General features: G+C 40.6%; 1 protein-coding gene across 6 annotated transcripts in view; it reads right to left on the reverse strand.

The window, feature by feature from the left end:
* The window catches only part of RCBTB2 (RCC1 and BTB domain containing protein 2), a 43818-nt gene that overhangs the window by 10733 nt on the left and 18087 nt on the right, over nucleotides 1-14998 (reverse strand). For 4 of the 6 annotated variants that reach the window (XM_087436063.1, XM_087436066.1, XM_087436064.1 and 1 more), the window contains 8 exons: nucleotides 12392-12558; nucleotides 11677-11835; nucleotides 11436-11543; nucleotides 10263-10405; nucleotides 7308-7373; nucleotides 3384-3574; nucleotides 2718-2844; nucleotides 616-755 (listed from right to left, as the gene is read on the reverse strand). In XM_087436063.1, coding sequence (XP_087292189.1) covers nucleotides 616-755; nucleotides 2718-2844; nucleotides 3384-3574; nucleotides 7308-7373; nucleotides 10263-10405; nucleotides 11436-11543; nucleotides 11677-11835; nucleotides 12392-12558 — 1101 coding nt within the window. The remainder of the gene's footprint in view (nucleotides 1-615; nucleotides 756-2717; nucleotides 2845-3383; nucleotides 3575-7307; nucleotides 7374-10262; nucleotides 10406-11435; nucleotides 11544-11676; nucleotides 11836-12391; nucleotides 12559-14998) is intronic. The other 2 variants (XM_087436065.1, XM_087436068.1) reach the window with 1 other exon arrangement.

The following is a 14998-nucleotide window of genomic DNA, read 5'->3' on the forward strand; positions in this document are numbered from 1 at the left end:
GGGTTGAACTCTTTCTTTAGTTCCTTATGGCAGTAATTCTTTAATTCTTCTGCACCATTGGCCAACAATATTGCTGACAGCTGTGAAATGAAATTTATATATTTTTTACTCTGTGCCCGTTGGACGCCCTGTGTTGCTTTTCTGCTGTCAGTAAGCCTGAAGGTGCAGGGAACACCCCTCACTACCTTCAGGACAGAATGCACCAGACCACAGTGGTCTGTCCAAAGCCATCTGGGAGGGAAATGCACAGTTATGGAGGCCAGCAGGGCTTATTATTATGTGCATTTTATCTTTTTTATAAAGCAAACATCTTAAGGGCAGCTGGTATGGCAGCTAAAAAGTCATGAACAATAGCTACATATAGTAACTAAGGAAGAATGGCACCCGCCCGCCCCCCCCCCCCACAGTGGGATGGTTTGCTAATTCATCCACTGGATTTTATCTGTCCAGTCAACCTCTGAAGTAATTATAAGGAAAAAGGTTTGGGCTCAACACACAAAAAGAGAACTACTTCTGTGATCACTCTCATAGTGTCCTCCTTTCAGGCTCTACAGAAACCACTCTGCCAGTTAACCAGCATTTGCTGGTCTCTTGGTAAAGTCTGGCAGCCATTACCTACTGCCTCCTCGGGGGAAAGGCTGATGCTGTCCGTGTACAGGTATTCCAGGAAGGCCCGGTAGACGGGATAGGAAAATTCACTCATTTCTACAATATCATCCTCATTGTCTTCCAATGAAGAACGAAAATGCTCACACCTGAAGGAAAAAAGAAGCACGTCAGGTCCCAGCTTCTGGGCAAGAGCAGACGACTTTCCTGAGGAGCACGTCCTCATGGGGCTTAAAGGGGAAGAAACCAACAAGGAGAAAGAAAAAACCCAGCTCTATACATGATTCTCTCCAAGCTGCACACCTTCATGCCCTTGCCCTGGCCCTTAGCTTCCTCTGCTGGCCGAATGTTTTCAAACAACCATTTATCCAACAAGGCTACAAATGCAAACCTGCCGTGGTGGAGCTACCTCTGCGCCATGCCGTGTGCAGACAGTGCCAGACTCTCAGGCCTCGCTCCCACACCAGTCCGCCGAGCAGCATTTATAGAAATCAGGTGGGTTTACTGTTATAAATTCTGAGTAATTTTGTTTCTTCACCTCCTGTTACGGGTTGAATTGTGTCCCCCAAAATTCATATGTTGACACCCTAACCTCAGAATATAACAGTATTTGGAGAAAGGGTCTTCACAGAGGTAACCAAGTTAAAATGAAGTCATCAGGGTGGGCCCTAACCCAGTATGACTGGGGTCCTTAAAAAAAGGGGAATTTGGAGATAGACTCACACACAGAATGCCACGTGAAGATCAGAGTTATGCTGCCACAAGCCAAGGAACGCCCGAGACTGCCAGCAAACCACTAGGAGCTGAGAGAGAGGCAGGGAACAGATTCTTCTTCACAGCCCTCAGAAGGAACCCACCCTGCCCACACCTTGATCTTGGACTTCTGGCTTCCAGAACTGAGAGAGAATCAATTTCTGTTGTTGAAGCCACCCAGTTTGTAGTACTTTGTTACAGCAGCCCCAGCAAATTAAACCTCCCCCCTCTTTTATGAAGGTTTATGGGCTATAGGAGGAGTGAACAAATGTTGCATAGCCTGTCCTTACCAAGAGGTCAGCTTGAGACTAAAATGCCATATTGAGTTTGTGGTTCATTGCAGTAGGTTTTAAACATCTGTTACACAACAACGTAATGACTTTCAAAATCATTATGCTAAGAGAAAGAAGTGAGGCACAAAAGATGTGCATACTGCATAATGCCATTTACACAAACTTCTAAAAAATGCTAACTAATCTATAGTGACAGAAAGAAGATCAGTGGTTGCCCCAGAGCTGAGGCACAAGGGATCTTGGAGGGGTGATGGAAACATTCTATATCTTGATTTGGGCAGTGGTTACACAGGCATATACATATGTCAAAGCTCTCAAACTGCACACTTTTTTTTTTTTTTTTTTTTGGTGAGGAAGATTGTCGCTGAGCTAACATCTGTGTCCATCTTCCTCTATTTTGTATATGGGACGCCGCCTCCGCATGGCTTGATGAGCGGTGTGTAGGTCTGTGCTGCCCGCCCCCACCCCCACGAACTCCGGGCTGCCGAAGCAGAACACGCAAACTTCACTACTACGCCACCGGGCCGGCCCCTAAACTGCACACTTTAAATGGATGCAGCTCATTGCTCAAAAATTATACATCAATAAATTTGATTTTTAAAATCTTTGTGTTAACTTCACCCCAGACCTTGCTGCTCTGGAAGAGCCTTATGTTCTCTTTTTCAAGCATCTAAACGTTCTGTATCCCACACCTGGTTAAAGAGAGTGACTATCTTGGGCTGAGCTCAGTCCCTGGGTAGGGAGTTCACTTATGTGAAGCACTCCACATGGTGCTCAGAGCACAGAGCACGCTGTGTTAGCTGGCTGCTCTCTTACACCAAGCGACGCACCATTTGTGACGGCGCTAAGGAAGCCTGCAGCACTTACTCCCTGAACCCCATTGCATCAGCCTCAGTGACTTCTTGTTTCACGTGTAATTCATTGCCCCCGCTGCACAGGACACTCATGAGTGCAATAACAGCCTTACATTTTTTAATAATTACTGAAGTGCCTAGCATAGTTCCTTGGACACTTGGAAAATAGCAAATGTATTTATTTCAATTCTCAAAATAAATGATTCCTTACCTAATTTTGAGAAGGACTTTATGTGCATAAATGTACTTTCCATCCACCAGAAATTTCAGGTCTGCGGTGTTGGGGTTGTCAAATTCCCTCTTCAGTGACTCAGCCACTGTGAGGTGGTCGTCGGGCTCTAAGAGAGTAACAGCCATGTTTCTAGGGTTAACTACAGACATAATGAAAAGGCAGGCCGGAATACAGCATTGCTCTGTTGACACTCGTGAAAATACCAATTCCTGAAATAACTGACCAACTGAGCAATGCTTATTTCCCCTAAATATAGATTCACATCTCCGTAATCACCAAGGATAAGAATCTCACACACATCTGCTCGTAACTCCAGCAAAACAACTAAAAAGTCCCAAACCACCTCGCTAAATGAAATTTTTAAATGTGTGAGTGAATATACTAGCTAAAAATAAAAGATATAGTTTCCCAGTCAATTTACAAAGCAGTCAAATAAAATTACTTTTAATTTAGTACGTTGTGTTGGTTTCTGATACTTTTAAGAAAAATTAATCAATCAAACTAGTTCCCTCTCACAGGAGCCCATTAGAGGGAAATAAATTACATGATACTGCACTTAGCAATGTCCTTACTATCAAAATAAAAGCACCAGAGTTTTCTTCCTAGTTTTCAGTCCATCACCCAAATCGACAGTGGTCAGCTCACCCACGGTGAGGAGGCGCCACGAGACGGCGGGCGTGGCAAAGCAGGCAAACACGTCGTCGGTGCAGGAGAAGTGGGTGAGGTGCGGCAGGATCACCGACTGGCCCCGGCACTGGCCCCACATGTACACGTGTCCTCCCTGGGTCTTGGCAGCAGACGTGTGGGCAGAGTGGCAAGCTGCGATCTCTATAATTCTAAGTTCACAAACAAATACCAAGTAAACACGGTAAACAAGAGAAGAAATAAGTTGATTTTTCCCTCCCTTAGGTTTAACTGATTTAAAATACAAGACTTATACACCTAATCAAATTTTCAGGCACCTAACAGATATTTACATTTAAGCTATACTTCAATGGCACGTATAATTCACGAAGATCTTCTCGTTACCACTTCTAGCCAGCAGGCCTACAAACATATATACCATCCCATTTTGAAATTCAAGTACAAGAGAGTAAAGACCGAAAACAAAAAACAATTGAATTCTTTTCTTAAAACATTACTTACTGGAGGAAATAATAAAAACTTGGGCCATCTTAACCCAGGGTCAATAAATACTTTCATCAAAACTTCACCAATTTTAGGGTTAAAAGAGCATGCTGTGGGCCACCCCAAGTTATACTGCAAACAGTAAATTCAGTAGCTCTAACGCACTGGACTGTAGCACCTGGAGCCCTAGAGATCAGCTTTCTGAGATCAACATATGTTAGACCCCAGTGCATTAAGTTCAGAGAGGTAGTTCTCAGAACACTTCCTAATGGAAAACATTGTCTTTGTTGATTTGGAAATAATTACTTTGCTCTAATAATAAGCCAATGAGCTACCATATAGATTCAAACAAGAAAGCAAATTATTTTACCCCAAGTGATTTTGCACAGCAAGCAATGGTACCAGCATCCTCGGTGACTTAGGCTCAGAACTTCAGAGTCATCTTTGACTTCTTCTCTCTCCTCACTTACCACTTTCTTCAGAATATCCAGTTGACAAATAACATAGATTCTTTGCAATTTATCTCACCTGCCACAACCCTAGGTCAGGCACACCCCATATGTGGACCAATGTAACAGCCTCCTAGGTCTCTCTGCCTTAGACGTTCTCTCTCCTCTGACCAAAATCGAACAATGCTGGCAGGTTAATAATCCTCTAGAAACAGCATTCTCATCAGTACTTTCAAAACTTCAGTGACTTCCCACAAGATAAAATCTAGACATGTGACATTAAGGCCTTCCATAACATGGCTTCCACCTATGTCCAGCCTTCTTTCAAATCACCTTTGCCCACACATCCTCAGTTCCAACAAACAGATGTACTCACTGCCCCTCAATGTCTTTATTCACAGTTAAAGTCCTTGTTTGGGAGTGTTCTTTCCTTTCTCTCTGCCTTAGAAATCCTACCCATCTTTGAAGGCCCAATTCAAACAGCCCTCACGGAAGAGGTCTCTTGCTGACCCGAGCTCTTGCAGCACTTCCAGTCCACACCACTCCAGCCTCGCCCTCTTTTCTTTTCAGGTGTAATATGTCTTACCTATTCAGCTAGATTACAAGTTCCTGACAGGCCAAATCACTGGCTTATTTCTCTCTCCCTAGGCACCCAATTCGGTGTCTTACTAAATACAATTTGTAGATCATTTTATGACTAATTGGGAAAGACAACTAAGGGTTGGGTAAGACCCCACCGACCAAGGCTAGCAATTGAAGGATACAGATATTCCTCCACTGCCATATTAAGCAGATGTTTCCCAATCAAGGCAGGAGGATGGTCATCATACAACCTGGAGATCGGTGTGGCGGTTTGCCTGAGACATGTTTTCATGTGCAGTCCAAGTAATTTCCCTGATTTATTAGAGGATAGCTCTCAGCTCTTACAACCCAAGAGAACTAAAGGAAGAAAGGCTACGATGTTTCCTAGTGGAGAGCCTGGATGTTGAAGCAGGTTCAAATCTACACGCCAGGCTGTGTGACTGTGGCAACGTCCTCGAGCCTCTAGGAGTCTCGGTTTCATCACACTGCAAGGCTTGCACACGGGAATCAAATGATAAAATGCAAAGCACCAAACACAAGCTCTGGTGTACAAATGGTGACTTAACAATAGAGGTTTCCTCCCCCCCGCCTTTCCCCCAAAGCCCCAGCAGATAGCTGTGTGTCACAGCTGCACATCCTTCTAGTTGCTGTATGTGGGACGCCGCCTCAGGATGAACGGAGAAGCGGTGCGTCAGTGCGCGCCCGGGATCCGAACCCGGGCCGCCAGTAGTGGAGCACAGGCACTTAACCACTAAGCCACGGGGCCGGCCCTTTCTTATTATTATTCTTACTACTCAGCATTTTCAGTGACAAAGCCTCTCAGATGTAGAGACTATATTTCTAATGATCAATTCAGGTTAGTAAGACCTGTCCTAGTTGCACGATTTAAGTCAGTCAAATTGGCTCAAACCTCTAATAGGGGGCTTGACAAAAGAACCTTGCCCACATGCAGAAATGATAATACTATTTGGCTGCTCAACAAGCATATTCTTTTCAACAAATAGAGAAAAAGGGGGAAGGAAATAGAATAAATATATTCATTCAAAGAAAAGTGCATCTACTGTTACCGTCTACCCTCACATGTTACACCAAATGTGAAGGCAGCAACACAATTCAGTTCAGATGGTTGGTGCAGCGGGCAGGACATGGGCTGGGAGTCAGACAGCAGCCTGTAGAGGCCAAGTTACCAAAACTCTAATAACCCACTTTAGCATCTTAAAAAAAAAAAAAGAGAGAGAAAAGGTGGAGGGAGCAGAATACAAGGTAGCAATCATCTCACAGGCTTGCGGTGAAGAGTAAATGAAATAAGCTACCCAGCACAGTGCACATTCAAAATCAGTTTCTTCCCGTGACTAAAAGTAGTCAACAGCTGCTGCAAGAACTGTGGGGCCTGCCCCGAGGAGCTCATGATTTAGCTGAAGAGAGAAGTCACTTACCTATGAAACTGCAAACAATTCCCAAATAACTCACAGTGTGGCCCTGACTGCAAGCACTCTGTGAGTAAGGGAAAATACCAGGACTCCCCAGGGAGGATTTAAAGTAAAGGAAGTTTAGCTGGGCCACATAGGCTTTGGATGTGTCAAAGAAATGGCATATGAGCATATGAAGCAGAGAGAAATACAGGTGCAAATGTGTAGGCATAGGGTGGAAACAGCAAGACTGGAGAGGGTACAGTATTAAGAGGACCTAACTGGAACAGACGGGCAACTTTGGGGAGCAGAGAGCAATGAGGTTTTCTAGAAACAGTGGTCTTGGTCTTAAATCCAAGACTACAGTGTCTAGATTTGATCTGATGTGACAGACAAATAGGAAAACACCAGCCTGGCCGTGCAGAGGGAGCAGGATGCAGTGCTGGTCTGATGGCAGGATGGGGGCTCAACATACAGATATCTAAGCAGTTAAATGGAAAAGGCTTTCTGCATTTTAACCACTTTAGTTATAAAGCAATCTGGTATTCTCTGGGGGGAGAGGAGGTCAGAACAGCTCAACACTGTTTAGATAAACATTAATTAACTGCTCTTTTTCTCATCATATTTAATCACTTTCACAATGACCTACTAGGCAAAGACTTTTAGATTTTTTGAATAACTTCTGTGCACTTTGGGAAACCACTTAAAATGATAGCCTTCCTTTTCCCTGATAATGTTCCATGAAAAATGTAACTGACTGGAACACAACAGTGTCCTTCTATGCTAACCTACCCACCAACAGAAAATCAAAATAATTTAATTCCTACATTCACTTCTGAAATGTTCATTATTAGCCTCCATGAAAAGGGAGCAGCCTTTGCCATCACAGGAGGCAGGAACATTACTTCCTGGAGAATGACTGGAACAGACATGGCAAAGGGGTTAGGATGCAAAGGCTGTGGAACGCTGGCCTTCCCTAAGCACAGCCTCGTGACGTTTACCTGGAACACCTAGCGCCACACGGGAAGTCAGGGGTGGCGCACGGGCTGGGCTGACGGCAGCAGCTGCTACAGGAAGGAGAGTGGAGAAAGTTTAGAGGGAACCATCAGGTCTGGGCTTGGGACTCGAGCAACTGCCAAGGCACCCTGCCTTTGCCTAAGGTCATCTGTTCTTAAATCCGATTCCTACAAAGAAGCAAAGTTTGAAGCTCAGATTTTCCAGTCTTACATGTAACAGATGATGACTTTAAACTGAGACAACCTTTCCTGTCAGGATGTCTGGCATATTTCACTTCATTTTGTAGCCATTCTTAACGGAAAAAAATTACTACACGTTCATATAAATGTCTTCTATCACCTCAACAGAATGATCCGCAATAACCACATAGCTGAATGGCTGTGAAGCACTAGAAATGAAAAAGCAGAAAGTGAGAAAGAATGTAAAAGAGAAAACAATGAGGAGAGGAAAAAGGAAATTTGTGAGAAGAATAATGGAGAAGAAATAGTGATAATAAAGAGATCCAGAGCAGTGATTCCCAACCCTGGTTTTGTAAGAGGCCAACATATTACCAGTTACCTCGAAAAGTCACAAAATTCACAAAAAGTCAAGGCAAAGTTAGTTTTAAATCAATTTAGTTTAAAATATGCTTTCATGGAACTCAAAGAACAAAGACACAAATGCTGGTAAATCAAAGTATTGAAACTTCAGAAAGATTGGGAATGACTGGGTTAAAAAGAAGAGAATCATTTTAACTATTAAAATTACTTTTATGTAAACATAAACTGCTGACAAATGTTAACATTCTTCATCATAAATAGGCCCCTGTGGGAAAAATCTTAAAAGGTTTTCCTTGGTGTGTCGTTTGAGCAAAGAATCCAGTGTAGACAGATTTTTACTTTCCACTTCTGTGAACAGGTAACTAAGACCTGATGAGCCGCTCCACCCCAAATTCAATCCTGTTGTTTCTAATTAGTCAAGCTTCCCCAGCACGGGCCCCAAAAGAGTCAGCAACAAGTTCCTGACAGATAAGTCATAACATATCTGCAAAGCTTCAGTCTCTGAAAAGGGTGGGTACGTACAGAACAAGTCCCAGCAGACTTATAAATTCCACCCTTGCAATGTTTGTGTGATCAAGAGCCTGCAAGCTCAGAACTTGCCACGTGAAACTCAAGCATGGAGAACTGAGACAAGCAGGAATCTCTCATTCAAAACATCCACCCGTGATATCTGTGGCCAAAATAATGTTTACGTGGACAACAGCAAGTGTGCAAAAATGTGGCTATTTCCACTTTGTTTACATGTATAATTCAAAAATTTAAGAAAGTTCAGAAGTTTTTTAAAAAAACAAAGTTTTAAAACTTTTAAAAAAAATTAAGTGTTTTAAAAAGATGGAAAAGCAATAGATAACTCTCCAGGACCAGGTAAGGAACTTGGCACTCACAGAACTTCCAGGCCCTGCTTCTCTGCCTCTTTTTCTTTCTCTCAACCAGCTGGCCTACAGTCCGTCTGCCCCAGTGTGACTCGAGTCAGAGGACCCAGGCGCTCATTCTGGGACCCTCAGGGACTAGCAGCACAATGCGGTCCCTCGTGGGCCACGAGTCACGGCTAGGCAGATGGCAGCAGATTCTGAGTCCAGGAACAGATGAGTTAAAGTTTACATTAAGTGTGGCAGCACCATAAAAATGGTAAAGTACCATACAAATATGTTGTTTTTATTTCCACATTACCTTTATTTGATCCTTTAACACTTTGTTGTTTTGTCTAAATACTAAATGTCCCTACTGACTGGATTTGCTAACCTGAGGCACTTCTGTGATTATCCAAGGCATCAAGACTGTCCCTTCTCTTTGCACTGAGTAGTTCTGAACCACCTCTAAATGTAAATGACATGGCTGCCAGCCTCTAGCGCCCACCCATTCTTGACCTCCATTCTCTCTCCTCTTCTTAAGGGGTCCAGGGTCATGGTCTAAGATTTTGGGAAAAAACCAAAAACAGTTTGTTTAACCTATTTAACATAGGTTCATAAAATCAGCCAGATTTACAATATCCAAATGAAAATAAAGGGAGTTGAAAATGACAATTTGGTTCTTCATTTTCATTGTTAAACATTTCAACAGAAAAAATATAAAAGAATTGAGCACAAATGCAAGATAACCTATTTATCCATGTATTTATTTTTAAATCAGATAAAAAAATAATATGCAAAATAAAAAAGAAAGCAGTATTAATTTCTACAATGATTACAACCCTGGTTTAAAAGAAAAGATAATGAAATGTTTTTGTTCCATACTACCGTGTCAAGAAACGAAGAGTGAAAAGGCAATGATATGGCCGTGTTTGAGAAATTCAAAAGGCCTTCCAAAACAGTAGGATAATTTGGGGAAAAATTCTGGATATGCTAATTACTTAACATAACCTTGCAAACAAGTGCACAAAACTAAGTCTTAATTTTCTAACCATTTTACTCTTCCTCACAGTGATAGCTTGGGAGTTGAAGTAATGAAACAGTCCTATCCTTTTCAACTGGCAAATTTCGTTAAGTAGTCGAGTGAATGGCTTTATACCTCATTTGAAGTACTTTCGTTTTCCTAAGCCACAGAAGACAGACCTCAGATGTTACCAACTTCCCCTTGAAAACGTAAAGCAGAAAAGAACAGGGGAAAAAAAGGTAATTTGCGAGGGAGACGAATAATGTAGAGTAGCTGCTGGCGGTTTAGTCGTTGTAGTTTGTGTAGAGTAACCGTTGGAGGTACAGACGAAATAGGGGTAAGTGAAAATAGAATATTTAACATCCCGTCAACCTCCCCAACAACTCGAAAGCCAGTTAGAAAGGAATGAATGCTGTCGTTAAGGAATATTCTAATACCACCAGTAAATTCCCCACAATTCTGTGTCATGTCTAAGTTTTGTTCAATCACTAGAGAACACTGAAGTTATTTTGAAAATACACATATTACCTGTCCTTTTCCACAATGATAGGAGTAGGATAGGACTGGTTACTTTTATTGCCAGTGCCCAACTGGCCATAAGAATTTGCACCCCAGGCATACACTTGGCCTTCGTCTGTTAATACTAATGTGTGTGCATAGCCACAGGCAGCCTGGAAAGAAAAAAACAAAATCCACTCAGGCCTGCAAATAAACGGAAATATGCTTTCACAAGATAAGTTAAGAATCAAAAAAGAAAAAAATGAAGAGCCAACCTGCCCAAAGAGGCAAGCATGAAGTTAACCAATATCCCTCCAGAGCTAGCTTAGGCCCCAGGTGTGGCCAAAACTACAGGCAGATCAATATGAGTCCTTTAGTGACATGAGTCCAGTTTATTCAGCTTTAATATGGCACTCACTATGCTTATAAAGACCAAGGGGTGTAAAGTGAATAAGAAATAGACACATTTTTAATAATTACTTTCTTTTTTTATTATAAAAGTAAAGCATGTTCAATGTAAAACAAACATACAGAAAAGTATAAATATGAAAGTAATCTCAAGATCGGGGTTTTCTTTCCATTTATATATAAATATAGAGATATGCACTGATAGCTTTCTTTTAATGATCATGTTTATAAGCAGTTCTGTATCTTTCTTTGTACGTAACATTTCATATAGCACTATTCCCCATGTCATTAAAACTCCTTACTACACATCATTTTCATTCATACAGATTTAGTATAATTTATTTGACCATTAACTTATTGTTTGATTAGATAAATTATGCTACATCTATTTTTTACTAAAGTCATCTTTTCTTTTCTTTTTTTTTGCTACATCTTCTCCACCAATTCTGTAGGTGACTTTCTCTTTGGTTCCTTAGGATAATTCCCTGGGAGTAGAATTACAGATCAGAGTGTATGAAATTTTTAAGGCTCTTGAAACACACTGCCAAAGTTTCCTTGGGAAAGATTGTAACAATTACATTCCAACAGCTGTATATGAGAGGGCCCTACAAATAGAAATTTTCTGATGCACATCTACAATCAATCCAGGGAAACGGAGCTGTCACCTTTACTTCAATGAAGACACTCAAGCAGCCCAACTTTTCATCCTGCTAAGAACACTGTGTTTTTCATATATTGGTATCTTTGCCACTGAAGACTTAAAAACAGGCACACATAAACCAATAGTGGACGTACCCGCTGGACACGAATGCCTTGCAAAGCTGCTACTCTACAGGGGGTTGGCTGGTTGCCACTACCGCCAAGTCCGAGCTGCCCATTTCCACTGTAACCCCAGACGTAGACCTGAGAGAAAATAAGAGACAATGCCCTCAAAGGATAAGAGCAATCAAGTTCTCTGTTATGAGAAACATGCCATGGTATGACACTGATAAGGCAAACAGGTTTTTTAAAACAACTTAAGAAATAACTTTCTTACCTCCCCAGTGTCCACTACTGCTATTGAGCACATCTGCCCACATGCTATGTTCACGACTACTTTATTCTGTAAGCAGCCAGTCACTCTTCGAGGGATCGGCTGATTAGCTGTTGATCCAGATCCTACCTGCCCAGAGTTATTATAACCCCAGGCAAATACCTTTTTGAAAGAAGAGATCAATAAATGAAACACATTAATTTATACAGTGTCTCAACTGGACACTAATGTGTACTTATGGTACCTCCTCTTTGCTCTCAAAGTGCTTGATATCCATAAATTCTCACAACACAGGCAGAGAAGTTTTCATAAAATTCATTCTTACAAAATGTATTAATATATAAAATTAGGTTATTGGTATTATCTACACAAACAGCAATAATTATTATCAAATATCATATAATACTTATAAAAATATCTACTTTGCCTCAGCCATATTTGCCACCATTTTGGGATTTTTCTTTTTGCAAATAACTCCCTTCAGTATAGCAATTTAGAAGAAACAATAAATCCTTTTAAATTGTGCAGTTATAGAAATCCTTACTACATAAAGGTACACTCATAACATAAACTCCATGACTATGAGTTGCTAACAAGGATAAGACTGAATTTGAGGGAGGTGGTTATTTTAATCAAATGATCATATTTCCAAGACTGCTATAGGAATCTACATCATCTTACTGAAAAAATCAGTGAGATTTATGCTGACTGTTCTCACCTCTCCATCAGATGTTAGCACCAAAGAATGGTAAGACCCACAGGCAACTTCAATGACTTGTTTGTTTGACAAATTAGTAGAGATATGACAGGGCACTAAACCATGATTAGTTGTCCCATTGCCCAGCTGGCTATAAGCATTATGACCCCAGGTAAAGACTTCTCCTTCTGAAAATAAAAAGAAACATAACCAGCTTTCAAAACATTCACTTCATTATATAAAAATATATATTGCACACTTCCACAAATGAGAACTAAAAATTCACATGCAAAAGCCAATCAACTTCCCTATTCCACCAAACTCATTCTACAAATGAATACATTTGAAAAGTATAAACTACATTCTACCTCAAAGCATCAAGATGAAATTTCAGTGGATGCAATTAGAATAGCTGGAAGATAGGTTTTTAATATACAGTAGAGAAAAGGCTGCTGAGAGTAATAGAAAAAAACATTAGATTGAAGCCAAAAAAAGACTGTAAGGTCATTTAATTTCTCTGGGCCTTAATTTCCTAATCTATAAAATGATTACCAAGTTAATTTTTTATTTTTGTTTTGTTTTGTTTTTTTGTGAGGAAGATCAGCCCTGAGCTAACATCTGATGCCAATCCTCCTCTTTTTGCTGAGGAAGATTGGCCCTGGGCTAACATCCATGCCCATCTTCCTCTACTTTATATGGGATGCCGGCACAGCATGGCTTGACAAGTGGTGCGTCGGTGCGCACCCAGGATCTGAACCTGCGAACCCCGGGCCACTGAAGCGGAGCGCGTGCACTTAACCGCTGCGCCACTGGGCCAGCCCCCCAAGTTAATTTTTTAAATCTTTGTTATTATATTATTTATTGTGCAGTATAATACACATTCATAAAATTTCATAAAATATATATGCACAGTTTTATAAATAATTATAAAGCACACACTCATGTACTACTACCACTCAGCTCAAGAAATATAACCTTATGATCACCCAAAAGCCCCCCGCATTTACATCCTGAATAACAGAATTTAGTTTTTCCTTTTTTTGAACTTTAAATAAATGGAATCATACAGTATATACTCATTTCATCTGTATTTTCTACCATCTTGTCTCTTTGTGCTACATTCCAGATAGTTTCTTCTGATCTGTCTTCTAGTTTATCGATTTTCTCTTTGGCTTTATCTGAACTGCTGAAAAATCTGTTCACTGAGTTTTTCATTTTGAGAATTATATTGTTTATCTGGTTCTTTTTCAAATCTTCTATGACCTCTGCAGGTATCTTCAAGCTCACCTTTTTTTTTCAAACTCAATAAATACAGCCATCTTATAATTGGTGTCTAATAATTCTAATATCTGATATTAAGTAGTCAGTTTTTGCTAGCACCTTGTTTCCTTGTGTACCTGGTTATCTTTGACTCTGTACTGCTAACTGCCTTTGGAAAATTATTTTTCAAGGGTATTATACTCCCTCAGGCCTAGGATGAACGTGACTCCCTCTAGAAAGGATTTCCATTAACTTCTGTCACGTCCTTAAGGCACTAAAAGGTACCTCTTTAATAAATCCAAGGCTTGAGATTCTTGGACCACACAGTCTGATATGGATTGGAAAACAAATCTATTGTTATAACCTCATAGGGAGAGATTTCTTTTCTTTCTTTTTTTCCTCCCTGCTTTGCTCAGAGCCAAGGAATTCTTCTTTTCAGCCCCTTAGGGATGGAAGAACTGGCTCATCCTTGTCCTGAGAGTGTAGCCCTTTGTGATCCTAGCCTAACGTGTGAAGTCTTTGACTTATGACTCCTTCACCTCATGAGTACATCAAACCGCAACTCTGTTTAAGTGGATACACAGGTGGCTTTAAGGCAAAATTAGTTTCAAGTTCCTTTCTAACCTCTTAGTCCACACTTTCTCTTAAATATGGTCTGATAATTCCTTTCTGCTTTGTCAGTGCTTTGATGCCTTCATGAAAAAATTTTTAAATATTTTATCTAGAATTTTTAGTTGTTTTCAGTGAAGAAGTGGTCTCAATAATCTAGCCTGCTATTACTGGCAACCAAAAATCCCTAAAACTTATTTTTCAAATGTGAAATAAATATACAAGAGTATTTATAAAATTTATTTTCAGTTTAAAGAATACTAATGAAATGACTACCCAGCTAAAGAAAGACTCTGAGGTATGTTTTAATTACAATGTCTTATTAGTCAAATTCACGACTAGCCATGAGAATATTTAATTCCTTATATTACTAATACCAACTACAGCCATTAGTGGCTGTTTAACACAAGAATCACAGAATGCTGAGTTAGAAGGGATCTTGGAATCTGGCTGTAGTCCCTCAGTTCATAGATCAGCAATCTCAAACTCAAAAAGTCCCGAGTGAGTTCAGCATCCTAATGCAAAACAGTGACACTTATAAAGTATAAACAAAAGGGGTTTACTGGGCTTACAGCGCTGTCATTCTTCCACCTAACGTATCAATAATTGCTAGACTCCATATGCTACATTATCTTACCCTGATATTCAGATATGTTCATATTTCATGTTGTCCAAAGCATAGTCAAGTTCTGGGCAGAGCCAGAAGCTCTTGCCCAATCAAAAAGGATGTTCTCGATTTAAGGGGTGGTCCTGGTCTCA

Source organism: Ceratotherium simum, chromosome 10 (assembly GCF_057802395.1).
Source record: "Ceratotherium simum simum isolate JZ-2026a chromosome 10, ASM5780239v1, whole genome shotgun sequence".
NCBI classification, from domain to species: Eukaryota; Metazoa; Chordata; class Mammalia; order Perissodactyla; family Rhinocerotidae; genus Ceratotherium; species Ceratotherium simum.